The following is a 25,886-nucleotide window of genomic DNA, read 5'->3' as shown; positions in this document are numbered from 1 at the left end:
TACATTTGACCTTGACAAATAAATGCATTTAAAAGTATTTTTAAATCAGCATTATTTTGTCAAACATTCTGGGACTGCAACAAACTAAAATCAGACTGACTTCAAATTTTCAACAGGACAAGTAGAAAAAAATGCCTTCTTGAAACAAGGATTTTGGTTGATCACTAGCGTGAGTTTGCTCGAAGCCAGGGCACCAACAGAAAAGGTTAGAACGGCTACGTTCATATAACTCACACCAAAAACCATGATGGCATCATCTCAGATTCATCGGAGTTCATCGCACTGAAGCAGTGTTACCTTGCGATTAATCACAAATTAATCCCACATATTGAGCAATAATGCATGCACTGCTCTTCTGTTAGAACGTTGTTGAGCCTCTTCAGAGCCTCTGAGGTTTTTCCAAAGAATGTTCTTGACAGTATTCGTTATGTTGTTGGAGTAAACAAATGTTTGCATGAGGAAAACATCATTGGCCACTCTGCGGCTGAGAACAGCTTCCAGTTACATTTAGAACAGATACAAAATGCGTGAATAATTTGCTGTTAATATCTCGAGTTAACTCGGTTAATTGAGCGCGGTTAATTGAGATTAAAAATGTTCATCTAGCGATAGACCTCGCTCAGACTGCCATAATAAGGAAATAGACAGGGTAATACAAGTGGGAACAAATAAGAACAAATGATAATATAAAAATGTAAGTTTGAAATGAAAATATCAGGTAATTTTTCACTTTTTATGCACTAATCCCTCCTGTGAAATGATAGACAGCAAATGTGAGGGGGCCCATGTTCTCATTTAATGGAGTAAAATACCCTTAAATGTAGCATTTTATGCAGATTTGATACAGCCAGCAACGACTGTCATAATATACAGAACCCAGAAGAATTCCGATCCTGTCTGTGAATTAACTTCCGAAGGGAGAACAGCAAGATTTTCAAACAACATTTGACAGTTGGTTGGGTGAATCAGAGCAAGATGCAGATGTCGGTCTAAACTTCAGTCAGGAAATCCGAGCGGTCATGGAGCACAGTTCTTACCAATGACGCAAGGTGCGCTGTAACGCCGGGTATCCGGGAGAGAAGCGCCCTGCTCCCGCCTCGCAGCACCCACAAGTCTCCAGCCTCCAGCGGGGACTGTCACAATCACGAGCCGCAGCAAGGAGCTCGAGAGGCGGACAAGCTGCGGGGAGAGTCGCAGCGCCAGCCGCCACCGTCTCTCTGGTCCCCGGCGTGGATTTGAGCGCGTGAAGCGGCTGACGGTGGCTGGGTCCACGGCGATCCACACTGGCGGGAGGCTGGGGCTGCGAGGAGGCGGGGATGACGCCGGTACCACCCACCGACCGAGTGGACGGACCCGGAATTTCAATGAGGGAGCGCTGCAGGTTCCTCTGTGGTCCAGACTGATGACAGGAGGGAGGGAGGGGGGCACCTGTTGATGGAGCCAGCCAAGTTCCGGAGCGCGAATCTCAGCGACACCTTGTGGTTTCACCTGCAAATGACATCATCTGAATGGCGAAGCTTCCGCGCGCTTGTTCCAGGTGAGACACTGCATCAAGTGGACATCCACGGGTGCAGGGGCAGCTATTGAAACTGAGCACGAACGAGACATTCCTCAGCCAGACACAGCAACAAACATCTCCAACTGAAAGTGGCTTCAACATCCCACAAGAAAAATCCCCAGAGCTGCCTTCAGAGTCTCACTGACCGAGTTCATCTCACGTTCCTCATTTCTGCTGCTTGTAGCCTTGATCTTCTTGGTTCAACCACGACTCATTGTGGTGAAGTTGTGGCTAGGGAAAGAGGGCACCTTCAGAGCAGCATGATGGAGCACGGTCCAGCTTGAGGGTGCGTTCCAGGAGAGCCCAGGTCCTTTGTGGTGACCTAAATGCTTCTCCCTCACCTTCATCCAGGGGCAGGAGAGTGAAACTGTGGACTCAGCTTGTCCAGGGTGGCAAGGAGCTCCTTCAGTGTGAGCAGATGTTCTAGCACTTTGCGGTCAACTGCCTCTACAGAGAGGAGTGTTGGTGAAGATGGCTGTCACAGGAATGAACTGGACTGTGTGGAGGAGGAGGAGATGGAGAGGACGACCAAAGGCAGAGCTATGACCAACACCACGAGGACGGACCTCAAGTCAGACTCATCTGAGCTTCGGCAGCACCAGTGGGAAAGTGAGGCATGATGCCGTTTCAATTTTTTGTTATGCTGCTTTGTCTTTGTTTTTAATGTCTGTATGCTGCTCTAACAACCACAAATTCCCCCATTGCAGGAAGAATAAAGGCAGTCTACGAAGCCTAAACTGTGTGGAACCTGGGATGTCTTCTCCAAAGGTTACATAGGGAACTTCATCTCTGAGAAGATAGAGCTACTCATCATCAATCTAATGCTTGTAAAGTGAGCATCACTGAGGAAATACATGAAAAAACAAACATATGCAGAGAGATGAAAAGGAAACCGGAAAGAAACTCGTGAAGTCATGAACCCAATGAGACTAGACAAAATGAAGAAAATAAAACCTCTTGAATGGATAGAGACAGAATGGAAGGGCTGAAAGGATTAGAGAAATTTAGACTGGAATTAAATACATTTCAGAAGACTGGGAATGGAGTGAAAGAAGAAACAGCATCTTTTTCAGTTCCTGACTTTGCAACGAGCCTCGTGAGACACTAATCTATAATCAACCTGGTGTTTACGAGCAGGTGTGTAAAACCTGTCAGGAGATTTGTAGAAGTTCACTTCAACCTGCCAACGCGCTGTGACTCTCTGATGCTTGACTGCCCTCTGGTGGAGAAACCCGGCTACTGTGACTCGACCTTTTTCTACTCCTGCAGCTGTCCCTGGCAAAATAAGAGCAGCCACGAACATGAGCGCCTTGTTTATTGAATGGTTTGATATTTTAAAAAGGTTATTTACATTCACTTCTGATGACAACAATGACAAACGCTTCAGTCCAGACGAGACTTCTTCAGACTGGACGTTTCGTCTGTTGCTTTCCGTTTGCGTGACGGTGTGTTGGGGGCGTCGTCGGACGAGGACACGGTCAAGAAGTATTGCTCGACTGGCGGCGTGGGCTCCTGAGGGAGGCAGACATGACACCACAGCAGGAAATAAAATCAAACTCTAGTTAAAAAACAAATGGGCAAAAGTATATTGTATTGAAATGAGCAGAAAACAAACGATCAGGGAGCCAAAAAGACGATCACTTACGTGACTCGGTTTGATCAGTCGAGATAATGTTGTTAATTAAGTAAGAGTTTGAGGTTGTGTGTCTGAGGCTCCATGCAGCAACCATGTTTATTTCTCCCTAAATTTTGTAGTTGAAAGAGCTACTGACTGTGTCTAGGTGTCCGAGCAGCTGTTCACAGCGACAGACCGAGACTCTCTGTCGCAGAATTACAGTCAGTCCGACACCCTAGCACTAGGTTCCTGTCAGATTTGAAGAGCCTCAGCGAGTAGACAGATATGCAGTGAACAATGGAGGAAACACTCTGCTCGTCGTCTCACCTGCATGAGGTAGTCAGCAATGTACTCTGGTTTCAAACAGATGACTCCATGTGCAGATGCTTCTGACACTTCCACTCTGAAGTCCCCAGGCTTGAGTCGACTGAAGTCGGCGAACAGATGAGTGGCCTCTCTGTACAGCGACGGGGACGGACTGGGCAGCACCTGTAGATCGAGAACATTAATACTGTTACTATGCAACTGCCCTCTTCTTCTTCGTATTCCTGTGGAGCAGTCCCACTCCACAACCGTAGGGGGAGCCCACGAGCGAAGAAAAGGAGGCAAACCTTTGCACCACCGGACTGCAGCAGCCTCCTGAAACCAGACTCTCGGCTCTGGTCGATGTTGAGCATCACGGTCCAGCCACTGAACGCGCCCTGAGAACACAACTGGAGTTCAGAGGCAGACAGTCGCAGTGCTAAGGGCTGATGCGCACCTCTGGTCCACTGCGACCCATCAAGGCTCTCCTCCAGCGCATGGCGGCCAGAGCCAGCCTCTTCTGCTGGGTGCGGATGCTGGGCAGAGCGTCCAGAATGGAGCTGCTGCCCCACTCATAGTCTTCCTCCTAAAGATGAAACAAAACAGTTGAACAACATCGATCAAATCTTGACAAGACAAGAGTCACTCCCCTCAACTTTCTCTTTTACACATCAGTAAACACTCTTCTAAGAGCCACGCAAGAGAAAAGTAATAGATGACATCATAGTTGTAAGTAACTGGAACATGTCATGATGTTTGCTTGAAATGTACTGAATTTTTCAACTGTAAAATCACGACTCTTCTGTGTTGATTCATTCAGCACTAAGCTTTGCAGAAGAGCAATAAAGCAGCCGGAGCTTTATGTGTAGAAGTCACAGAAAACCTCTGACCTGGATGAAGCTGCCCACGGAGCGACAGGCTTCCAGGTAGGAGCGGTGCAGGATCCACTTTCCAGCTGCCATGGCAGCCAGGTACTTCTCATTGCGCAGTGGTGTGCCCACGATGATGTGGGAGCAGCTGGAGTCGAAGGACTGCTTGTCCAGGACCACGCCACCTACAGGCCAACGGAGACAAATTCAGACAGCCGCTGTAAAGCCAGTGCAGGATCAGAGAGAAACCGTCGAGCTCTGTATCTCACGGAGGAGAGACCCGCACACCCACTTATTACGGCAGCAGACTCTGACTCCAGAGTGCAGTAAAATAATGAACCCTAACGAGGATTCTTCTTTCATCAGGGAGCGACTCCTCTGACATCAGCCGAGTGATGTTTCGGGTTCTTGCCACTCCGGAGACACGCTGAGAATCCTGAAAGACTCACCCAGCTCCTCGATGAGGTGGCTGTAGTCGATGCGCTCCTGAGGGCTCAGTGACGACAGCTGAAATCTCGGTGCCGACTTCTTCTCCTGAGACAAAAGCAAAAATGAACAGGACTTAAAACCTCCAGAGACGGACACAAGCTTGGGTGAGAGAAGACACTCCAGCTACTGTCTCACCGTCAGTAACACTCCTGTACCGTTTTGAATCATCACTTTGACTGTTGAAACCAAAAACATCTGATGTACAACACTCATTTATTATCCTGGAATTTGGAACTGGAGGGTCCAAGTCTCATATACAAGCTCAACATGATTTTGGACACGGAAGACGTGGCGCAAAACACAAGAAGGGCCTGGACGCTGTCCAGTCATTAGTCTCAACGTTCCAGTCATCTCACAGACAATCATTTCAACACACTTCCATAGCAAAGAGAAGCTGGCGAGCGATGACGTGTTCAGGCGCTCTGGAGACTAGGTAATTCCAAATATATCATTTTTAATGCCAGGAGAGCTCATCTGCGAGTTAGCTGCTTCAGTAATATCTCATCTCAACTCTGCTCCGTAACATGAGTGTCAGAATATCATCACAGGCGGAAGTGCTACCTCAGGCTCCTGAGCGACGGGAGGTTTGGCGAGTGGGAAGGCGATGCTGGGAGCTTCAGGGGTGAGGATGTAATCTTTGGGCCTTCCTGCTGGTGGCAACGACCCACTGGGCTTTTGCATATGTTGCTCGACAACATCGCACGCCGCTGCGGACACGGAAGAAGATGCTTTTAGCAAAGTGAACTGTGTCTTCTATGTGTCTGTCTGACAACTGGAATTGGGTTTCACATTTACACACCCATCTCTACAAGCTCCGAGTCCGTCATGGAGTCAGCGCAGGGGGGTCCAGTCTCTGAAAGAGGAGGTGGGGCGGGGAGTTGCTCCAAGCTCTGTGACGGAACCCCTGGCCACCCCAGGTTGTCCACCAGCTTGGTTCTCTCCTCCCTGGCGGTGGGGTCGTCCCAGACGATCTGCTCACTATGCAAAAGTTCTGAGTTCATGTCCAGGGTGGCGTCCCTCGAGACCCTGGGCCAATGATTAGAGAACAGAATTGTGAAAGCAGCATACAGATGTTGCCTCCTCATGATATCGATACAAACATCCATTTACAGTTTTGAAGCTTAAACTACGCCTTAGGTTTCTTCCTCACCTCAAAGCTTCGAGAGTTCGCCTGCTTCCACCTCGTCCACCAGGCATGTTCGAGCCTGACTCTGCGCTTCCCGAGCCGCTTCGGGTCAGTCGCATTGAAGACCGCCTCCCTGCCGTGAGCTTGGTGGCTGACATGATCTCCTGGAGCTGACGCTGCAGGTTCTCTCTCATTTCTACTGTTTCAGAAATATCTGGCAGCAAACAAGATGGCACGTTCCGTCAGACTGATGTCCACTGAGTCATCGTTCTGTACACACCTCAGACACTGTTTTTTTCCAAAAGAAAATGGCTTATGGTTGGCTTAAAATGGTTATTAGATGCTAATCTATTTTTTTTATATTGTGGTTTCAGTGTTCCTTTCAGTGCAGCTTCATCCTATTTCTTGGGAAGCTCTGTGTAAATAAACCCATCACAGACACTGAACACTTGTATGTTGAGATACGTCAGACTGAGGGTGTTGGTTCATTGGCTGGAGTTACCAGCCGCCAAGGGAAGCCCAGCACAAGACAGAACCAGGGTTATATATGTGCATGGCTTTAATAAATAGAAGGTGAAATTAAGCACACAATACTGCTCACCACTCTTCTCTGCTTCGTCTTGATCCACGCTTCCGTCACTGACGCGTCTCGATGTTGTGGAGTCTTCGTCTTCGTTGATGGGCTGCGGGGTGGATGAGTGACAAGGAGAATTAAGTATGAAGTCATGATATCCAACTATATTTTAATCAAAGGCTGAGACATTTAAAATCTGTGCAGCAGCTCTCTTGCCTCATTATTCATTCAGAGTGGAAGATGGGTGAATCAGTATCGGTTGCAATGAAATACATTGAAAGAGCTGATGGACGTTTTTGAGAAGGATGTGGGACAGATTGTTCCAGTGAACAGTAGTGTTCAGTTGCTACTTCATATCTGTGTCAGATAAAAAGAGAAAGAAGACGTCTCGGCACTGCAGACAAAACCATGCCAACCTACCTTGTTCTCTGAGACCTGGCTCTGATCTTTCAGTCGGGTCAGTGAGTAGGTTGGGGACCTCTGTGAGCTGATGGGAACTTGACTGAGATTCAGACTCATCTTTGGGTTGTAGGTGAAAGGATAGAGCGTCTCTGGAACACGCCTCTGCTCTTCAGCACACTATACAAGAATGTAGATATGTTAACATGGACCAACTACCAAAGTATCCCCAAAGACACAGAGTTGCAGTGGATTATTTGGCTTCCTCGCAATACAATGGAATTTATTATACATCATTTATTTCAATAATCTCTTGGTTACATAGTCCAAGAGGTCTGCTGACCACTTCTAATCTACAACAAGAGCTGGATGGTCCACATACCGGGTACCACAGTGGACAATTTTTTTCTCTAGATGAACAAAAAAAAACAATAAATAATACACAGGAACACTGGAACTTGAATGCTCCTTAAGACAAATTTAAAAATTGTAAATTTGAGAAACTAATTTTGTGATAAGGAATTGCATGAGTGCTCAGACGGCTGCAAGCTTGCGGTGCTCAAGAAGGATGGAGACCATACTTTGACAAGTCTCATTGCTGTAACTAAAAAGACACTTTGCGCCTGAAACATGGACTCTTTATAACGCAAGGGTCACTACTGTATCAGTCCTTTAGAAAGAGCCCTGACATTCTACTATAGCAGAGTCAGAGACTGCATGAACGCAGCAGAGATCTGTGGAGTGGTTGCGACAAAAATGCGTTTGCTTCAGGCCCAAATTGCGATTCAGTGACGATGAACTCACAGTTCATTTTGACATTACTAATATAGATTATACATATTTTTCCCCACTTATTGACAGTTTGTTTTTCCAAACAGTTTGGTTATTTCTTCTTCTGTTATTTATGTTGTGTGTTCCCATATTGCCTGGTGCTAATTTTTAAGCGTTGAGTCTGAACACTTCACAATGACGCAGAATGAGGAGAAAAGAGACGACTTACAGCCTGCAGCCAGTGCTGTGAGACCACATGCAGGCCCCGCTCCTTCACTCCTCTGTATTCTCGCGTGTTGTCTCCCACACGACCCTGATAGATGTAGTGAGTCACGGTGTCGTCACAGGACCATCTGTACCATAAAAGAATAAAAATGAGTGAAAAGAGATTGAAAATATATTCAAATTGAAATTCTTGAGTGAATAAAAACACAAGAGCACATTTGAGAGCAATAAAGAAGAGGTTCTTATTTGAATGAAGTACACCATCAAAACGGAAAAGGTTCTCTTTGTTTTCAAGTGTTACTTCCTGCTGTTTGGTTCAGGGTTTCCACCAACACAGAACGGAATGCAGCCTACAAAGACGCGTTAGTGAAACAATGAATCAGAGGGGAATGTTTTGACATTACTGGAATTGGTGACAATAAAAACGAAGTAAATCTATCCTCAATCAGCAGCAGTATGTCTCTTGATATGTCCGGTGGGAAAGCGTGACTTGAGTTGAGCAATGGACATCAGCTATTGCTTCGAGATATTCCTTCCTGTTTGATCACGTGAGAGTTCACCTTCAAAAAAAGATAATTTTTCTGATGGCATGGCGACTCTTATTTAAGCCGTCTCAGTGCGCCACGCTAGTTCATATGTGGCGGAAACCCTGCTTGCTATCACCCTTTCAACTCAGCTTTGCAGCACCGTGGCTCTTTAACTTACAAATATCGATCAGAAGACGACCGTGCAGAAGATGCTGACTGACATAAAACCCGATAAACTGAGAGCGAGAGAGACCTGTGCACACAGAAAAGTCCTCTCGAAGTTTGGGCTGTATTTTTATTTGCTCAGAAATGTGACTCCTTCTAAACCCTTTTAGACCTGGTTTCTCAAACAGTGCTTGAAGAGTAAACAAACATAACCCAACCTGAAGTCTGCTCCCAGAGAGGCAGCAATGGCGTTCAGCTCGCTCTGCATCTTGCTCAGCTTCTTTGCAACACAGATCACAACACCATGTAGAGGGGACGCGTCTTTTTCTGCAACCTAACAAAGACATCTTTCATCTGTTTGTGTATGTGCGGATGCATCACAGACATGTTATTTGTGGATATTTTCTCTGACCTCGTTCGTCACCGGTTTTGAGAACGAGAGGCTGGCAGAAACGGACTCCAGATCGCAGTGACCAGTGCGGGTGCTGTTGGCCAACGCCACCTTTAAGTTCCGGTTGATGACGTCAGTCAGAGGTGTCTCTGGTCTCTCTCCAGGTTTAGATCTTCCACCCGGAGTCTCCAGAGCTCCAAGTGCATCCTTGAAATCACAAAGTTGGCCAGTTCATTCCGCAGAATGCGTGATTCAAAGTGTTTCAAGGTATATATAAAAGGTATACTGAGCTGATGGTTCTGACCTTCACGTTGAACGAGGGCCTGAAGAGCTGGTCTCTGCTCAGGAATCGAGATGGCGTGTCCAACTGTAGTGAGGGTTCATTCTTCAGTGTGTTTTTTCGGCTGCTCTCCTGGTTTTGCTTCGGGGTGCAGTCGTCCCCTTTGGATTTCAGCTTGTCCACCACTTTGTGAAACACCTTGCTCTGGAATTTCCCTAAATCCAGAGGAGTCACAGCCTTTCCACCCTGAGGACCCAGCAGGGGGATCTCAGGAGACACTTGACCTGGGGGATGCCTCGACAGCCTCTGAGAGGCCCCGACAAAACTCTCATCATCCCTCTCTGCAGAAACACAAACATGAGAATCGAATTTCCCGCAAGACATTTAGGCGTCACATCCCATCCCACCTGGAGATGGAGGTCGGTCGACCAGATGGCGTTCCTCAGGAGCCTTTAGGCCAGTGCGAGCAGATTCCAGGATCCAGTGCATGGTGACGGCGGGGAGCCCCCACTTCTTTGCTGCTTGGTACTTGGTACCATCTGGACTTTGCAGCACAAGATGAGTGCTGGCCAGCATGGCCTTCTTCTGATTGGCTGAGCGCACAAAGTAATCCTGTACACTGCAAGAGACAAGACAAGGCAGAAGATTAGAAAGTCATATGTGGTTTAGTGCATGTCTGCAGCGTTTCATTTATACAATGTCGGAGGGCACACACCTGGCACCGAGGACTTTCGCAAGCTCCACCAGCGACTCTCTCTCTGCACCCGTGAACTGACTAACGGAGAGAACGCAGCTCTGGAGAGGAAGACGACCTTCCATCACAGGAACCGGCGTGAACAGAGGGTTGGAGGAAATTGGCAGCACACATTCGCTCTCCACGCACATGGCCTGTGAAACATTTTGTTTAATTAAATCAATGTAAATTAAAGTAATGAAGGAACATTATCTCTCTCTAAACTCACCAGCCATGTGTCGGTGACCACCTCATCCACTGTGGATTCCACTGGACAGCCCAGCAGCGGAACCACAGCATAGTCAGCCACCACCCTGGTGCGACCCGTCAGCACCTTCCCTCCGTTTTCTGTCACCAGCTGATGTATAAGTGACTCTGCTTCAGCGCCAAAGCCCACAAGAAGGAAGCGTTTCCCGACAAACATGCCTCCTTCACTGGCTTCATTCAAGGTGGAGTCTGGTTCTAATCTGGTGGTCTGGTTGGTGGACCAGTTGTGTGGTCCAGGTGGTGTGGAATTGGACTTCCTGTTTTCAGTGTGGGCTGGCGCCACGTCAACTGGAGGATGATAGAAACAATGAAAAAAATATGTAAGGAATCATCATGGTGCTGGAAGAGTTCTCATAAGCGCCTAGGAGAAAGAGTGCAAGGCACGCTTGGAATGGTGAAGAGAAATATTTTGATGTTCGTCATGAAAGCTTGTGTTTATGAGCCTGTTCACCATGATGATACAATAAACATTTATTTGACTATCCGAAAATTGGAGGCCTGTTCTGAATGAATATGTCTCAGGTTATTTACACGTTGAAAGAGACTGTTTTTACTGTTATGCAGGTTTGTTACTTCAGTGTACATACATAACTGTCTCCACTGGAATGGGAGAACAGTCTTGTTAAAGGAAATGTTGCAAAGCAAGTATCCACTTTGTTCAAACAGAGTTTGGAGTTTGGTGGAGGATCTAGGGATCAGTTTCATCCAGCACAGGCTCAAGCAAGTTTAATATCAGCGTGCATGACTCACTAACTGTGGGGTCGTCATCCATGTACTGCGAGAGAAGGTCCTCCTCAGCTCGTTTGTGCGAGGGAGTGTCGGGGCTGGCTGGCGGTGGACCTGCTGAGATTCGACCAGGAGGTGAATGGTGATGGACCGGAGCTGGTGCAGCAGCTGGAGATGGAGGGAGACAATCCGGGTGGAGGAAGTCTTTCTCAGGTAGGAGAGTGCCTTTGGTTGCACTTTCCAGCAGCCACTGAACCGTCACAACGTGTGGTCTGGGAAGAACATGGAGAGAGAAAACCTGAACATGTGCTCAGAAGTCAGCAGAGGGCTATCCTGAAGAGACCTGCGGCTCTCTTTGGAGATAAAGTTCTTCAGATCCTGGTCCGGTTCCCCCATCACAACGTGTGTGAGTTCCTTGCTGGGCTGGTTAAAACGCAGACCACCGGCAGCATTCACCAGGCGTCGAAGCTTCTCCAGTTTTTTTGGAGGCAGACCACAAAGATAAAGCTGCAAAACAGCGTGTACAGGGTCCATGAGAAGAGTGACTACATAAACACTTGTACGTTGCTTACAAAGACATCTAGCTCCACAAAGAGACTAAAAAAATGATCAGAATTGTAATCTTTTTTTTTTTTTTTTTACAAATTTAAAAGATCAAACTGAGACGATCACAAATCTTACTTTGTACCCATCGAGGAGATCATCAGGCGGGAAGACGGAAAGATCCAGATTATCAATTGGGTCTGGGGTGTCCAGGCGGCTGATGGTTCCGTTGGAGACGACAGTGTCATTTATAGTCATGCTGGCGTTGATGGAAATGTGGCTCACACCCAAAAGAGACGCTCCATCTGGAGTAAATAACAAACCATAGTACTATATTTGCTGGCGTCGCAACAATCTGAGAAGACTCACCTTCCTTCTTGCCGGTGCCAGTTGGGGTGGAGGTGTGCGGTTTTGTTCCCTTTGATGCGTCCCGCTTCACCGCGTACCTGCTTTCATCCTGACAGAAGCCTTTCTCAATGCTGTCGAACAGCCAGTGAAGAGTCACACAGTACACGTTCCACTTGCGGGCGCACTCGTACTTCTGACCTGAATCCAAAACCAGATAGTGAAGGCAATGCAGTTGTGACAATATCTCACCGATTTGCAATGAGGCACTTGCCTGTGGGCTCTGACACAATGAGGTGCGTGCTTTCATTCAGCTTTAGCTGGCCAGTGTAGTTTCCTCCGTGCTGTTCGCAGACTCGCTGCACTTCTTTGCGTTCCGAACTTGTAAGTCCAGTGACACAAATCGTGCAGCCAAGCAACACAGGGCACAGATAGTCCTCCAATGGCAGGTCTGTGTATCTAAAGAGACTGAAGAAGGAAACCACAAGGTGAGGAGAAGCAGCTCTTTCATCATCCCAGCGATTCAAATGCTGAATCCCACAGCAAAGTCAATCGATGTCCACTTTTTGGCCCACATGAAAAGCCACAAGAGAGTTATCTCAATTGACAGAAAGCCTGTACCTGTCCTGCGATTTCTCCCAGCAGGCTACCACCCATGAAGGCTGGAGGATGGGTTTGCCCAGATTGGCAGCCACCAGATATTTCTTGCTGCCGACCTCTCCAGCTATCAGGTGGGAGACTGTAACATTCAGATCGAGATAGATCCGTCCACCCATGAGCTGCACCAGTTCCATGATCTCAGTCTGTGTAGATGACAACACACAAATCATTAAAATTTTCTTTCATGGCTCAAGACGATGATGGAAAACACTGAACTGACCCGTTTTACTTTATCCAGACTGGTGCAGGAAACAGTCACACCAGCCATAGCCATGTTGTAGACAGGGGTTTCGGCCTTTGGGACACAATGCTGGTGCTGCAAACAGTACACCACCACCAATGGACTGACCACACGGCAGCCGAGCTAGCGAGCAGAAAACTGAGTCAGTAACATAATATGATCATACATGTTGAAAATAGACGTTTGAGAGTGAAGGAAAAGTAGTGGTCATTTCCATGGTGTATGTTTAGAGGCTTGCAAGTCAGAGTTAGAAGTGTCAGATAGCAAGATACTGCGGGTGCTATTGGGAGTTATTAGAAAGGACAGGATCAGAAACTGTATCACAGGGATATTTGGAGAAGTTTGGAGACAAAGTGGCATTGGATAGATATCTAGATATCTTGGACACAGAGAGTTAAGGTTGGACCAAGAATGTTGGAGATAAAGAGGAGGAAGACAGCCAATGAGGCTGAGGTTCATAAGGGCATGAAGGTGTGACGAGGTGAAAGGTGAAGGACTTGTGGTGGCCACGATCAGTGGCCTAGTAAAAATGAGCAAATATTGAGAATTTCATTGTGATTTCAACACTTTCAATGGTTCAATTTTGACATGACTATCTTTTTATGGCAAAAGCTCTCTCTTGGAACTTGAAGTGCTGGAGGTTTGTCAATAATAGCCAAGCGGACTAAAGAGTCACATCCAAAGAGGTGCAGTAAAACTAATGTGTAGTAACTTGAAACACCAGTTTAAGTGTGCATTGATCTCGATTATTCAAACCTGAAGGGAAATGTTCAGATAAGAAGAAATATTTCGATCAGGATCCACAGAGGGGCTGCAGTGGGTGCGGGTTCCTGATCCAACCAATCACACTCACACAGTTTAACCAATCAGGTGACAGCTGAAACGAGTCAGTAGCTGACTGACAATCAAGTTGGTGAAGCTGTATGTGCTCAATTGGTTGAAAGAAAAAACGGCAGCCACTCCAGCCCTTTCTGGAACAGGGACCCTTGATTCAGATGGTCACCACTCCAGCGTCAACTATAAATGAGGAATTCACCATGTAGATGAACACAATAGAACAGACACCTTTTTGCAGTGCAGGAAAGCAGGTGTGTTGAAGCTGCTGAAGACGAACAAAGACTTGTCCTTCTGCTCCATTTTGAAGACATCCTCCTCTTCTATTCTTTTCACATACTTGTCAGACTGCAGCTCCAAAATGGCCTGAACAACACAGGACACATATAAGTTGGCAAAAGACAGAGAACTGGGAATAAAAACAAACAGGTTTTTCCCACCTCGTACGCCTTGACAGCGTATTCGGTTCTACGTCCTCCATTCTCCACAAACTTGACGATGAAACTTTCCCTGTCGGCCTTGGACATGGTGGACCTGAAATCGTGTCGTTTGAACGTCGAAAACAGGAATATATGTCTTCCAAGCGGCTTTCACAGTGTTAGCAACAGCTTGCTAACACCATTTTTGCTTACCAGTGTCGGTGCCACTGATGTATTCAAGTTTACATAGAATGAAAATGGACTAAACCCGAATACAAACACCGAGCTATGAACATTTAAATCATTTTAAATGACTGCCATCTGAGCTAATCTTACATAACGTCGTGAAAATTTAGCCGGTTCCTGGTACAAGCTGAAGCGCGCATATGTCAATTGAAAAAAAAAAACTTGAGAAAATAGCCGGTTAAATATTCTTTTAAAATACCAGAAAGGGAGTATTTAACCTGCAAATTACACAACGTATCAAAATAGACGTCAATAGCTGTTGATGTTGTGATTCCCGCCAAAGACGTCACATCCGGTGTTACGCTCTAAGTACACCGACTGAGCAACATCACCAACCATCCGACAAATATCCAAATTTTCTCTAAAACTCTGGCATTTTTTTTTACTAATATATCTATATATTTATTTCGTATTAATATATTTATTAATATATTTCGTATAATCGGAATTCTAACTGAGAACCAACCTATGAAGCAAACATCGTGACAAACAAAACAAATGTACATGTGAAATTGATAATTCCAATTTTACTGCAGGAAATGAAAATGTCTTATGGACATGCATGATAAATAATTTTTAATGACTTTATTTTTCTTGGGGCGAAGAACTCACATAACGGTAAATAGTTGAAGGTGACAAATGAAAGGTACAGTAGAAATGGATCAGAAAATATTATGAAACTATGTCCGAAAGCAACTTGACATGATATAACACACGGAAAGTTCTGGTTGAGTAAATGGTCTAAAACAAAGTCGGTGCAGTTGTCGATGAACTCTGCTCGAAAATAATACTCCGTCTTACCAACAGGGGGCAGAAGTTACTTTGCGCATTTGTTCACCTGCACGCTGAAAACACCCGAAGAAGAAAAGGGCCTCCCCAACTGAGGAAAATGGCTGACGTTGAGATGGACATCACGTCCAGAAGAATGAATAATGGCAAAGAACACGTGTAAGTCAATCAACGCTGCGCTACATTTCCACGATGTGTTTGCACCGACCGTTTCTGCAAAACGTTTCACACTCTACTCCGACCGAGAGCGATAGTTCTGGACGCTGGCTTCAATAATTAATCTCCGACGACTCACTGACGTTCTGAAGCTAACATGCTAATGCTACTCACCGAGTCAAGTTGATCCGAAAGCACCGTTATCACAGTCACTTGTGACTCTTTTCGCTGTTCGTTTCTAGTACGGTAAATGCCATTTATAGTGTAGAGTGTAGAATCAATATGCTGCTTTTATTTACGGAAACCAGCACGTTTGTCTTTGTGGATGGTTCCCGCTAGCAGCTACCGTCAGTACAGAAGTTTGTTTTTAAGTAAGATAAAATGTGTTCTGAAGCTGCTCTTCTGAGTCTTGGTAAAACTCCAGTATGTCAAACAAGTTACACTGCATTGCTGAATCGGTATTGTGTTGATACGACTAGGTGTTCGTTGTTTATTTCTGTATTGTGTGAAGCCCGCTCTCTCACAAGGTTCTTTTTGTCCAGTAGTACGGTGACTGGGACTTTGGTTGCTGTTTGGATCTATATGGACGGCAACAGACCTTAAACTGTTATTTTCTGTCCCGAACCATCCTAACATTTAAACGTGTGAAAGGACAAACACTCAATTAATACAACAGTAATAAAACATCCCAATAAAATATCCAAATGTATTTACATCGGATTTTATACACTATATTACGTACAGTATTTTGGTACTTTTGGTTCATTTGTCTCGCATTAACCTGCTAGTGTTGTCCCTTGATGAATGTTTCTGTGATGTGAGGCAGACTGGCTTGCTGAACAAAACTCTCCTTCTCCAACAGGAAACAAGATCTGGAAAGCCAGGATAGGAGTGGGAATGAAGACAGCGGAGACCTGTCGGAGGAGGAAGAGGAGGAAGAGGTAGGGATGGACAACATCAGGACCTAAATACCAACAGTGGTATGATGTCTTGGTTCTCATCTCAAATTTTAAACGTATCCTAACTGTGAGCACATCTGACACAAAATAAATATAGTGGCTGTACATTTTAATTTTCTTCTGGTTTATTTGTTATGTTGGCTGCATTATAAATGATAGATTATGTTTAGGTTTCTGAGTGATATCCCATAATTTATAAGTTGGACTGTCAATAGATTAAAGTTTTTAATTGTGTTTAATCACACAACAGACATGGATAACTTGTGAATAATTGAAAATGAATCACACTTTAAAACATTCGTTTACGAAGATGGAGAACTCACTCAAGACTTAAAAGTGAGGTGGCTGCAACCTGAATATGAAAATTCAGGCTTTTGCTTTTTTACGCATGATAATTAGGAAATGGACAGTGTCGTTCGAACCTCACAATATCAAATATAAATGTTTTCTAAAATCCTAGGATGAAAGCAAAAGCTGAGGTGGAGATGGAAAGGTCAAATACCCTGTTATCGCGCTTCAGTACAGTTTTATTGCTTTTTGCTTGAACATGAATTCACAGTAGGATGAGTTGATCATGATCTCTGGGGAGCTGCCAGTCGAGAAAATGATCGAATCATGATAGTTCAGTGTCAAACTGTGTCTGCAAAGTCAAGAGTGGGACCGTTCGGCAACAATGGCGGTTTCATCCATGTAAATCCTCCACGCTAGACTCGGCATACTCCGTAGTTCACACCCACAGTAACTGCCAACAACTTGAGCCTTGAAAGAACCACCTGGCATGACTTTAAAATTAAACTTTCCATTCAAAATACTGTCCTGCATTTATCTTTGTTCGCCTCATTGTTGCTCTTCTTCCTGATCTGAGTGACTCATACTACAGGAGGGACGGACACTGAAACCCAGGTGGCCATCCGAAAACATGCGTGTTATTCACGATAGTTTGTGTTTGACACATTGGCAGCCTAAGTTTTTGTTATTGTAGTAAAGGTAAACATTTTACCCTGACATTTTTTTCTTTACAGGATGAAGCAGAAACCAGCGCAAAACCCGATGCAGCGTCCAAACGTCACAGCAGTGGCGGGAAACACAAGAGGAAAAAACACAAGCACCGAAACAAGCACAAAAAACACAAGCATGCTTCCGACGAAGACAAGGAGCGCAAGCGAAAGCATCGCCACAAACATAGGAAACACAAACGCAAAGAAGGCACGCCCCCTTCCGAAGTCGCCGGCCAGAGAAAAGTGGAGTCCTCTCCCTCGTCAGGAAACCCCAGCCTGGACGACAGGGCATTACTGGAGGACTTGGAGAAGCAGAGGGCCATGATCAAAGCAGAGCTGGACAGTCAGCTGATGGAGGGAAAGGTTCAGTCTGGGATGGGTTTAATTCTTCAGGGTTACAATTCTGGGTCAGAGGAGGATGGAGACGTGAGGGTGCGAAATGGAGAGCAACGTCAGAGGAGCAGTTTTGGCAAAACCACGTCTCCGCGAGCAGGACGGACTGGTAAGACCAGGAGGGAGTCTACGGAGGCGAGCAAAATCACCTCCAAGCGCCGCAGTCGCAGCAAGTCTGCGGAGAAACCATCAAAGGAGCAAAAGCCGGACAAAGTGACCAAAAGCTCCAAGGACTCTGCCGTTAAAGAGCGTGCCCGGGGCAGGAGCAGGTCAAGGGACAGAAAACAGTCTGAGAGCACTGATCGGTCCAAAGACAGGAGCAGGAAGTCTGTCTCTCCTTCCAATTGGAGGGCCGATCAGAAACACAGTCGCACTGATAAACGTTCCCCACCACCTCGAGATGAGAGACCAGCGCAAGAAAGGGCCAGTCGAAGGTCCAGATCGCCGGCGCGCGAGCGGGCTGGTCGCACAGAGGATGACCGCGATAGACGGCCAGCCAAGTCGCCCTCTAAAGACGCCTCCTCTGGGAAGGAGAACCGCTCTCCACACAGACGAGGAGCCCCCAGTCCAGCTAGGAAACGCAGTCCTTCCCCCCGCCACAGAGATGCCCACCAGCCATCAGCGAGCGCCACGGACAGGACATCCAAACCGAGCCACTCTCCATCCCGGGCCAGAGCCTCCCCGAGGAGGATTCGTAGCCGTTCTACGGATGGCCGGAGGAGGGACGCTGACAGACAGGATTCACCACTAAGGTGAGGGAGATTGTACAGAACCGTGGATGCTTTGTACGTATGCAAAACCTTCCTCTCTTGAAGCCAGCCACAGATACGGGAAGTCATTGAGTTTGAAATCCATTTGACTAGACATTCTCCAAAGAACAGTCAAAGTCTGGATGATGGATTTGTGTTGCCTGGAAAACAGATGCAAACCCTGTCTCTGTGACCTGTGTGATGAAAGCGTCGAGATTGATTTCTGTTTGTTGGTGTGCAGAAAACGACCACGACCCGACCTGGGACGGTCGAGGGACTCCAGCCCGAGGTCTTCGCTGCGCCGCAGAGTGAGCCGCTCACCACTGAGGCGTAGGTCGCCATCACCACGACGGCGGTCGCGCTCTTCTCCGCGCAGACGAAGTCGGTCACCAATAAGACGCCGGTGAGTTATTATACTTGGACTTTGGATCCAAGTTTGCACATCTTTTTTATACTGCTCATAAAACCGAGTTGAAATCCACTAGAAATGCTGGGCCTCCTACAGGTAGCACACGTGAAGCCAAATCTGACCACAATGTGCAGCTCTTGTGCCAAAGAGATCACACTTTTGTTGCCTTTGTGTCCAGGAAATCCTGCAAAATTAGTCAAAGTACAACCTGTTCCACTTCACCGACCAGCGATATGATTTGAGATGAATCAATATGAAATGAATTATTCCACAGAAGACAGTTTCAAAAGACCACGTTGGGCTCATTGTTGCTTGATCATTTCTGTCATCTGTTCAGTACGACTCGAGTCAGATGAGCAAATCAGAATCAGAAACGTCCATAATGACCAGGGTCGCATTTTTCTGAAAAGATCTGCCGATCAAGATAATAAGGTGTTAGTGTGCTGGTGTGTGTTCACGTGGAACCGCAGTGTGAAAAGCCATTTTAATATCCAACCAGTTCTTTCATGATCAGCAGGTCTGGAGAGCGAGACCGGTACGGTCGACTCCGGCAGTACAGGCGGTCCACGTCTCGAGACCGCGAGAGGAGACGGCGACGCAGCAGGGATGAAGACAAGTTCAAGGGCAGTCTATCGGAGGGCATGAAAGTGGACCAGGAGTCGTCTGAAGATGACGTGTAAGTCGGCCCCGAAAATCTGTTCTGGTTTGTCACAACAGTTGCTCATGGTCAATCCACAATTTGCCCCTCGTGAATAAGCCTCTGAAAAAAGTACTTTCTTTGCAGTCTGGATGACTTTGATGGAGAAGAGGTGGACGAGGAAGCTCTCATTGAACAGAGGCGACAGCAGCGTATGGCTATCGTACAGGTCAGTCCAGTCTGGATGTCTGATGTGTGTGTGAAAGCAGTTATAACAATGGAGTCAGGCAGGGTAATGAGTGACCTCTGTGCTGCTGGTCCACATCTGAGCTCCTTCTTCGTCTATAAGAGATAGTGTTGTAGTTGAGACCAACCGACTGGAGGGGCAAGATGGAGACCAAACTGAATGTGGAACATGTGTTGGAATGGTGCCATTTCAGTTCTTGGTTTGTTTTGAAAAATGCAATAAGAAATCAGTGTGTCTGCCTATAGGAGTAAGGACACTTCATGCTTCTTCATTGAGTTTGGTCTTGGTCATGCACTTGGTCTCGGTATGCTCTTAGCTTAGGTGTTCTTTAATGCAGGACCAGCAAGGTGGAGTTGCTCACAACAGCATCGTCTTCTCTCTGTGTTCCAGAAATACAAGGTGGGGAACGAGGACTCCAACATGGTGTCGGAGCCCAGCAGCCCTCAGAGCAGCACCCGCAGCCGCTCGCCCTCCCCCGACGACATCCTGGAGAGAGTGGCCGCCGACGTGAAGGAGTACGAGCGTGAGAACCTGGACACCTTCGAGGACAACATCAAGGCCAAGCACAACCTGATCGCCCAGGAGAAAGACGGTAAAGACGCTCGGCCTGAACTCCTGCGTTGGCTTGCCAGGCCAACTGAATGAACCAGTCATCTTGACGTGTTAAGCCTGTGAGCGATTCACTCTAAATTCTTCTGTCGCCCTGCACTTTGACCTCTGCTGAGGAGTAGACAAGTCTTCCTCCTCCTCCTGCTCATCATCATCAAGTGACACAACAAATGCTGAACTTCACGTCCACCTGCAGAAAGAACTGATATTTTTATTGATGTGGCCGAGAGCAGTCGATCCTCAGCGCTGAATCAGCGTTTCGGTTCATTTCTTCTGTGGACAGCTGCAGCTTTGTACCGAGGTGCACCACCTCCTGACATCAAAGAAAAGTTTGAGTCCAAATGTGCCACATCAGTTCGACGGCCAGGTCTGGAAAATGACCCTTGGTAGCACTGGTCCAATATGAACGGACCTGAAGTCACCGTGGGTGTGGATTTAGCCCATCTGCAGCCCGGTCCACTTTATCTCTGCATAACTCAGGTACACATTATACCTCATGTTCGGGGTGACAGGCATCATCACTCAGTCGTCATTGCTTGGTTTACACGTCTGTGCTAATGACTACATTACAAGTGCACAGTGACTGGAGTGGAACCCCAGTCGTTCGTCCCGTGTGTCTGAGGAAAGTTTGGGGTGAGAAGATGCGGAGGAAGTCTTGGCTCTGAGGGACGGTGGTACCATCTGGTGACAGCCGTGGCTCCAGGGATTTGGATCCTAAATTGACAACGTTGTGGAGCGCTGTTTGATGCAGGGGTCGTAATTGTCTGTCTCTCTGTCATGTGTTCATTCAGTTGCTGGCTTGTTTTCCAAAAGCCTGCGTGTCTCCTGCAGTCACCTGCAGCTTGTTTTGGGTCTCTGCACAGTATGTGAATCAGACACATGCACCAGTTCTGCTTTGCGCCGTGCTGGATCTCCGGGAGCTCACCCCCGTCCTCTGCTTTCAGGTTCCAACCCCAAGAAGCCGTCGGCCCCGGACATGTTCACCGAGTCGGACGACATGTTCGCCGCTGACTTTGACGTGAGTGCCGCTTCCTCTCGTTTCATTCATGCTGGTGCTGAAACTCACTGCGGGAGGGGGGTCTGTTCTGCAGAGTGCCAGGATGAGAGCGGCCGGCTATGGGAAGGACTTCAAGGAGAATCCCAACCTCAGGGACAACTGGACGGATGCTGAAGGCTACTACCGTGAGTCCAGTCAAACTTCCAAACCCTCTTCATGTCAGCAGAGAAGCTCACACACACACACACACGTCTCCCTCATAACTGTCTTCCACCTCAAGTCTGTCTTCTCCATGACATTAATGGAAGTTGATCTATCATACTTTTTCTTTAATGTAAACAGGGATACAATGTTATGCAGAGGTGTATTTATGATCATTTTATAGATAAATGATACCATGTACAGAGGCGGTGGAGAGTTGGGGGTGCGTGAAATGTTGACTTCTTCCTGGGGGGGGCGCAACAGCCAATAATTGAGAAGCGCTGCATTAATCTGAGTGTCACGATCCGCGAGAGCCTCATGACGTCTCTGGTTCAGGGGTGAACATTGGCGAGACGCTGGACAAGCGCTACGACGTGTACGGTTACACCGGCCAGGGAGTCTTCAGCAACGTGATCCGAGCCAGAGACACGGCCCGAGCCGGCCAGGAGGTGGCGGTGAAGATCATCCGAAACAACGAGCTCATGTGAGTGGCGCCGCTGCATCGTGTCGCGGGCGGCTGGCTCGGTCGCTCACGTCTTCCTGGGCTGCAGGCAGAAGACGGGCTTGAAGGAGCTGGAGTTCCTGAAGAAGCTGAACGACGCCGACCCCGACGACAAGTTCCACTGCCTGAGACTCTTCCGACACTTCTACCACAAGCAGCATCTGTGTCTGGTGTTCGAGCCGCTGAGGTAGGCGGAGTTCCACTTCCTGTTGCCTCCCTCCCCCTCCGCTGTCTCACTGAGCCCCTCATGTCCTTCACAGCATGAACCTGCGAGAGGTGCTGAAGAAGTACGGCAAGGACGTGGGTCTCCACATCAAGGCTGTGCGCTCATACAGCCAGCAGCTGTTCCTGGCTCTGAAGCTGCTCAAGAGGTGCAACATCCTGCACGCCGACATCAAGCCGGACAACATCCTGGTACGTCCGTCCCTCTGTCCGTCCGCGCTCGGGGAGCTGTCGCTCAGGTTTCATGGCTGCGTTTCCTCGGCAGGTGAACGAGTCAAAGACCATTCTGAAGCTGTGCGACTTCGGGTCGGCATCGCACGTCGCAGACAACGACATCACTCCATACCTGGTCAGCAGGTTCTACCGAGCTCCCGAGATCAGTGAGTGATGTCGTGACCCGGAGGTCCTCCCTCTGGAGGTCTCCCCTCTGGAGGTCTGCATCAGCCTGAGCCTCTCTTTCTTCCCAGTCATTGGAAAACCATACGACTACGGCATCGACATGTGGTCCGTGGGCTGCACGCTCTATGAGCTGTACACCGGCAAGATCCTCTTCCCCGGATCCTCCAACAATCACATGATCAAGCTGGCCATGGACCTGAAGGGCAAGATGCCCAACAAGGTGACGACTCGTGACAAGCTGAGAAAACACACCTTTGGTTTGGGGTCACAGTGAGGACCTGTCATCTTTGAATCTGTCAGTTTAAAGCACCCGTTCATGCTCCGTCCGAAATTCTACCCGTCTGTTTCTGTGTTCCCGCCACTCGTCACATGCTTCCATGTGATCTTTACTGTGCTGTTCACCCACATATCCACCAGGGGGAGCAGCCCAGAGTCAAACGTTCATGACAACAACAAACTCCAAAACCAACATGGCGACTGTGGAAGATGCATTGATCATGTAGCTCTTGAACAAAAGAGGAAACCGAGGCAGCGTTGTAGGAGGTGGTGGTTGGTGAGGATGTTAAACATATGGCCACCGGAGGACGGAGAGTTTCCACCATTGTTATGTTTCATTAGAGCTGTGTATTGGGTTAGTAACAGCAACACTGCCCCCCATGGTTTCTGGTGGTACTGCTCCATTTTGTCTTTGTGGAAACATGCAGACATGAGCCGCCGAGGATGCAGCCAAGGGAGGGAGGGGAGTCATCTGCAGCCGTCCTCACCTGGCTGGTCCTTCAGGGGTCCAGGACGTGAACTTGGTTCTGTCTTTAGTTACATTTCCTTTAGGCCTGTCCCCACCTTCAGCTCTGTGTTGTTATCCGCTGCCGTCGATGTTTCATCACGTGATATCAGGTGGGATCTCTGGCCTGGAGGCCAAGCTCCTCCGTCGGTACTGGGACAGGTACCTGGTGTGTCTGTAGGCTGAGGTCATCGGGCCACACCACAGATTATGTGGGTCTCTGGCAGATTTTTAAAAAAATGCTGATGTCAGCGCTCAGGTTTTGATCGTGCAAGTGTTTTGTGGCCCACACGAGGGGGCGCCACTCTGACTCAGAAGTCCTCTCTCTCTCCCTCCAGATGATCCGGAAAGGCCTGTTCAAAGACCAGCACTTCGACCAGAACCTCAACTTCCTCTACATCGAGGTGGACAAAGTGACGGAGAGGGTAGGTGTCATGGCGGCCAGCGGCCCGAGCGGCGACCCCACTGACTCTGGCCTTGTGTTTGAGCAGGAGAAGGTGACGGTGATGAGCACCATGAACCCCACCAAAGACCTGCTGGCCGACATGATCGGGGGCCAGCGGCTGCCCGAGGACCAGAGGAAGAAGGTGATGCAGCTGAAGGACCTGCTGGACGGCACCTTGATGCTGGACCCGGCCAAGCGCATCAGCATCAACCAGGCTCTGCAGCACCCCTTCATCCAGGAGAAGATCTGAGCCCAAACTATGTTTCACTGTAAATAGCTCATCCAGAGGTCGCCATTCTTAAAGCCCTTGGTTTTGTATCATCGCTAACTGCCGCCCTTCCAACCGCTCGCAGCTTCTCCTCCTCAGATCAATGACTTTCTGTTGCTGGACATGATTTGCTTTTATGATCCCGCCCCCACCCTCCAGGCTCTGAAGGACTCAAGTGCCTCCAGCCAACATCAGCGGACGCCTCCCGTTGTACATACTCTCGTGGGGATCCTTTAGTTTTGTTTTTCATTTCAGTGCTAAAATGACTCTCCTGTGATTTCAATAAAAAATAGTTGGAAAAACCTGCTGCAGGCGCTTCGGGAGGGTCGCGTGACACCAGTCCGGTCCACACTTTGCTTTCCTCCCACTGTCCAGAGATGACTTCAGGTAGTGCGTGTTTTTTCTCCCCTGGAGATGCTCAGGCTGTGGTCAGGTGACATGACTCGATCAGACCTGAGCGAGTCAGAGGGAGCTGGAGGTGAAGTCGAGGAGGAGCCTGAGAGTGTTGGACCAGGAATGATGAGGAGGTTCATACACAAGTTTCAGCCAAGAGTCGCGACGATGAATCAGGAAGCAGTATTGCAGGGTGGATGAAACAGCGAGGCCACTGGATGGCGCTCTTGGGTTAGAAATTATGTGAGGTTTCATTGAATGACTTGTTCAAGACCAAACGTTTTTCAGCAGACAGCACCACCTGGTGGCCTCTGAAAATCAGGACACTGTTTCATGAAACCTCATCGCTTGCTGTGACTCAGCAGTGGGCTCTGACACTGACATGTGCACCTCTGGAGCCTGGTGTGGCAGGCGACTGGGACCTGTGCGTCACAACAAACAGGTCAGCAGAGACCTTTCCAGAGGAGTTCACGAGTCTTTGGTTTCGTCAGGATTACAGTGTCCAAGGATCCACTTCAGAGGAGGCAGAGATGCGAGCCTCACAAGGTCACAGCAAAACTTGACCTTCACTTTTTCTCTCCACTTTTCTTCCTTCTCTTAGTTACATGTCCGACTATTTTCTAGAGTGATGTTCATTGTTGCAGGATTTCTTGTCCCTCAAAAGTAACAAAAGACACAAGAACAACCCTTCATCATATGCACATCCCTATGTCTCACGTCGAGATCTTCCAGCATCTGTGACTTATGTGGAGAATCTTTCAATAAAGAGTGTACAAAATAACAACTCACTGACTCTGCACCTGATTTAAGCATATCATTCTACCAACACCTTCCACTGTTTCCGCTCATACATCAATGAAGTCTCGTTTCAGACTCGTCTTCTTCTGTCTTTGGCCCCGATCATTCGGCTCCTTAGGAAACTGAACCACATATTCTTGATGCACTTCAACTCATGGACCAGTTTTTTTAATCGAAAAAAGTATTTAAAAGAGGACTTTTTTTTTCTAAAAAAATCGGCAGTTGCTGTTGCTAATCCCGACCACTAGATGGCGACATTTGCTTTCACAGTTTCCACCACAGAGTCAGGTGACGGTGCTCAGGTTTCCTCCCACGGGCCGCAGAAGCGAGACCTGAGCTCAGGACGATGGTTCGTAGCCGAGTAGAGAAAGAAAATAGAAGGAAAATAAGGAAATTGTAAATGGGAAAACAAGCTTGAGGGACATCAGTGTTTTTCATTATTATTATTATCATCATTATTATTTTTGTGACCGTCATCATAAATAAAGAGTTCAATGGAAAAATAATAATAAATGTAAAATAAAATGTAAATACTACTTCTAATCACAACAATAATAATAATGTGGATTGAAGGGATTCATTGTAAAACGGACAAGTTTCCAAGAGGAAAGTCATGAATCTAAAGTTT

The 25,886-nt window shown here is 47.5% G+C and overlaps 3 protein-coding genes across 5 annotated transcripts in view; 1 reads left to right on the top strand and 2 right to left on the bottom strand.

Annotated features, from left to right (window-relative positions):
• Nucleotides 1-1,778, bottom strand: part of tmem108 (transmembrane protein 108) — a 41,205-nt gene extending 39,427 nt beyond the window's left edge. Inside the window, exons 1-2 of the mRNA XM_053860580.1 lie at nucleotides 1,705-1,778; nucleotides 1,038-1,488 (exon numbers count right to left, since the gene is read on the bottom strand). Coding sequence (XP_053716555.1) covers nucleotides 1,038-1,488; nucleotides 1,705-1,713 — 460 coding nt within the window. The 5' untranslated portion in view covers nucleotides 1,714-1,778. The remainder of the gene's footprint in view (nucleotides 1-1,037; nucleotides 1,489-1,704) is intronic.
• Nucleotides 1,779-2,683: 905 nt separating this feature from the next.
• On the bottom strand, nucleotides 2,684-14,605 carry topbp1 (DNA topoisomerase II binding protein 1). Its single transcript, XM_053860579.1, has 28 exons — nucleotides 14,082-14,605; nucleotides 13,873-14,007; nucleotides 12,787-12,930; nucleotides 12,528-12,709; nucleotides 12,181-12,374; nucleotides 11,931-12,107; nucleotides 11,700-11,866; nucleotides 11,362-11,525; nucleotides 11,043-11,290; nucleotides 10,255-10,580; nucleotides 10,008-10,180; nucleotides 9,700-9,911; nucleotides 9,317-9,633; nucleotides 9,034-9,219; nucleotides 8,840-8,955; nucleotides 7,934-8,057; nucleotides 6,955-7,113; nucleotides 6,562-6,643; nucleotides 5,985-6,174; nucleotides 5,634-5,860; nucleotides 5,396-5,541; nucleotides 4,795-4,879; nucleotides 4,367-4,530; nucleotides 3,934-4,062; nucleotides 3,785-3,874; nucleotides 3,501-3,662; nucleotides 2,910-3,070; nucleotides 2,684-2,833 (listed from the first exon to the last, which is right to left on the bottom strand). The coding sequence occupies exons 1-27, from the start codon at nucleotides 14,166-14,168 to the stop codon at nucleotides 2,942-2,944; spliced, it is 4,515 nt and encodes a 1,504-aa protein (XP_053716554.1). The 5' UTR covers nucleotides 14,169-14,605; the 3' UTR covers nucleotides 2,684-2,833; nucleotides 2,910-2,941.
• Nucleotides 14,606-15,143: 538 nt separating this feature from the next.
• Nucleotides 15,144-25,156, top strand: prpf4bb (pre-mRNA processing factor 4Bb). 3 transcript variants are annotated; one of them, XM_053861042.1, is made up of 16 exons: nucleotides 15,144-15,254; nucleotides 16,114-16,192; nucleotides 17,233-18,353; nucleotides 18,592-18,753; nucleotides 19,274-19,435; nucleotides 19,544-19,625; nucleotides 20,034-20,235; nucleotides 21,197-21,270; nucleotides 21,344-21,434; nucleotides 21,787-21,934; nucleotides 22,002-22,139; nucleotides 22,213-22,366; nucleotides 22,440-22,554; nucleotides 22,642-22,793; nucleotides 23,693-23,779; nucleotides 23,846-25,156. In XM_053861042.1, the coding sequence occupies exons 1-16, from the start codon at nucleotides 15,196-15,198 to the stop codon at nucleotides 24,047-24,049; spliced, it is 3,030 nt and encodes a 1,009-aa protein (XP_053717017.1). In that variant the 5' UTR covers nucleotides 15,144-15,195; the 3' UTR covers nucleotides 24,050-25,156. The 3 variants fall into 3 exon arrangements, with proteins under 3 accessions (XP_053717017.1, XP_053717016.1, XP_053717018.1); XM_053861041.1 differs by having other exon boundaries at nucleotides 19,259-19,435; XM_053861043.1 differs by having other exon boundaries at nucleotides 19,277-19,435; nucleotides 23,846-25,154.
• The last annotated feature ends 730 nt before the right edge of the window (nucleotides 25,157-25,886 follow it).

This window comes from Synchiropus splendidus, chromosome 3 (genome assembly GCF_027744825.2).
Source record: "Synchiropus splendidus isolate RoL2022-P1 chromosome 3, RoL_Sspl_1.0, whole genome shotgun sequence".
NCBI classification, from domain to species: Eukaryota; Metazoa; Chordata; class Actinopteri; order Syngnathiformes; family Callionymidae; genus Synchiropus; species Synchiropus splendidus.
Note: the sequence above shows the minus strand (reverse complement) of the source record. Positions and strands in the feature narration are given on the sequence as shown.

What these genes read in the sequence shown, in the direction of transcription:
- topbp1 (XM_053860579.1), bottom strand. Translation starts at nt 14,168, where the DNA reads ATGTCCAAGGCCGACAGGGAAAGTTTCATCGTCAAGTTTGTGGAGAAT. An exon ending in AGACGAAGCAGAGAAGAGTG is followed by an intron (nt 6,175 to 6,561) that starts GTGAGCAGTATT and finishes GTTTGCTGCCAG; the next exon opens with ATATTTCTGAAACAGTAGAA. An exon ending in TGCAGTCCGGTGGTGCAAAG is followed by an intron (nt 3,663 to 3,784) that starts GTTTGCCTCCTT and finishes CTCGATCTACAG; the next exon opens with GTGCTGCCCAGTCCGTCCCC.
- prpf4bb (XM_053861041.1), top strand. Translation starts at nt 15,196, where the DNA reads ATGGCTGACGTTGAGATGGACATCACGTCCAGAAGAATGAATAATGGC. An exon ending in GGATGCTGAAGGCTACTACC is followed by an intron (nt 21,435 to 21,786) that starts GTGAGTCCAGTC and finishes TCTCTGGTTCAG; the next exon opens with GGGTGAACATTGGCGAGACG. An exon ending in AGGGCAAGATGCCCAACAAG is followed by an intron (nt 22,794 to 23,692) that starts GTGACGACTCGT and finishes CTCTCCCTCCAG; the next exon opens with ATGATCCGGAAAGGCCTGTT.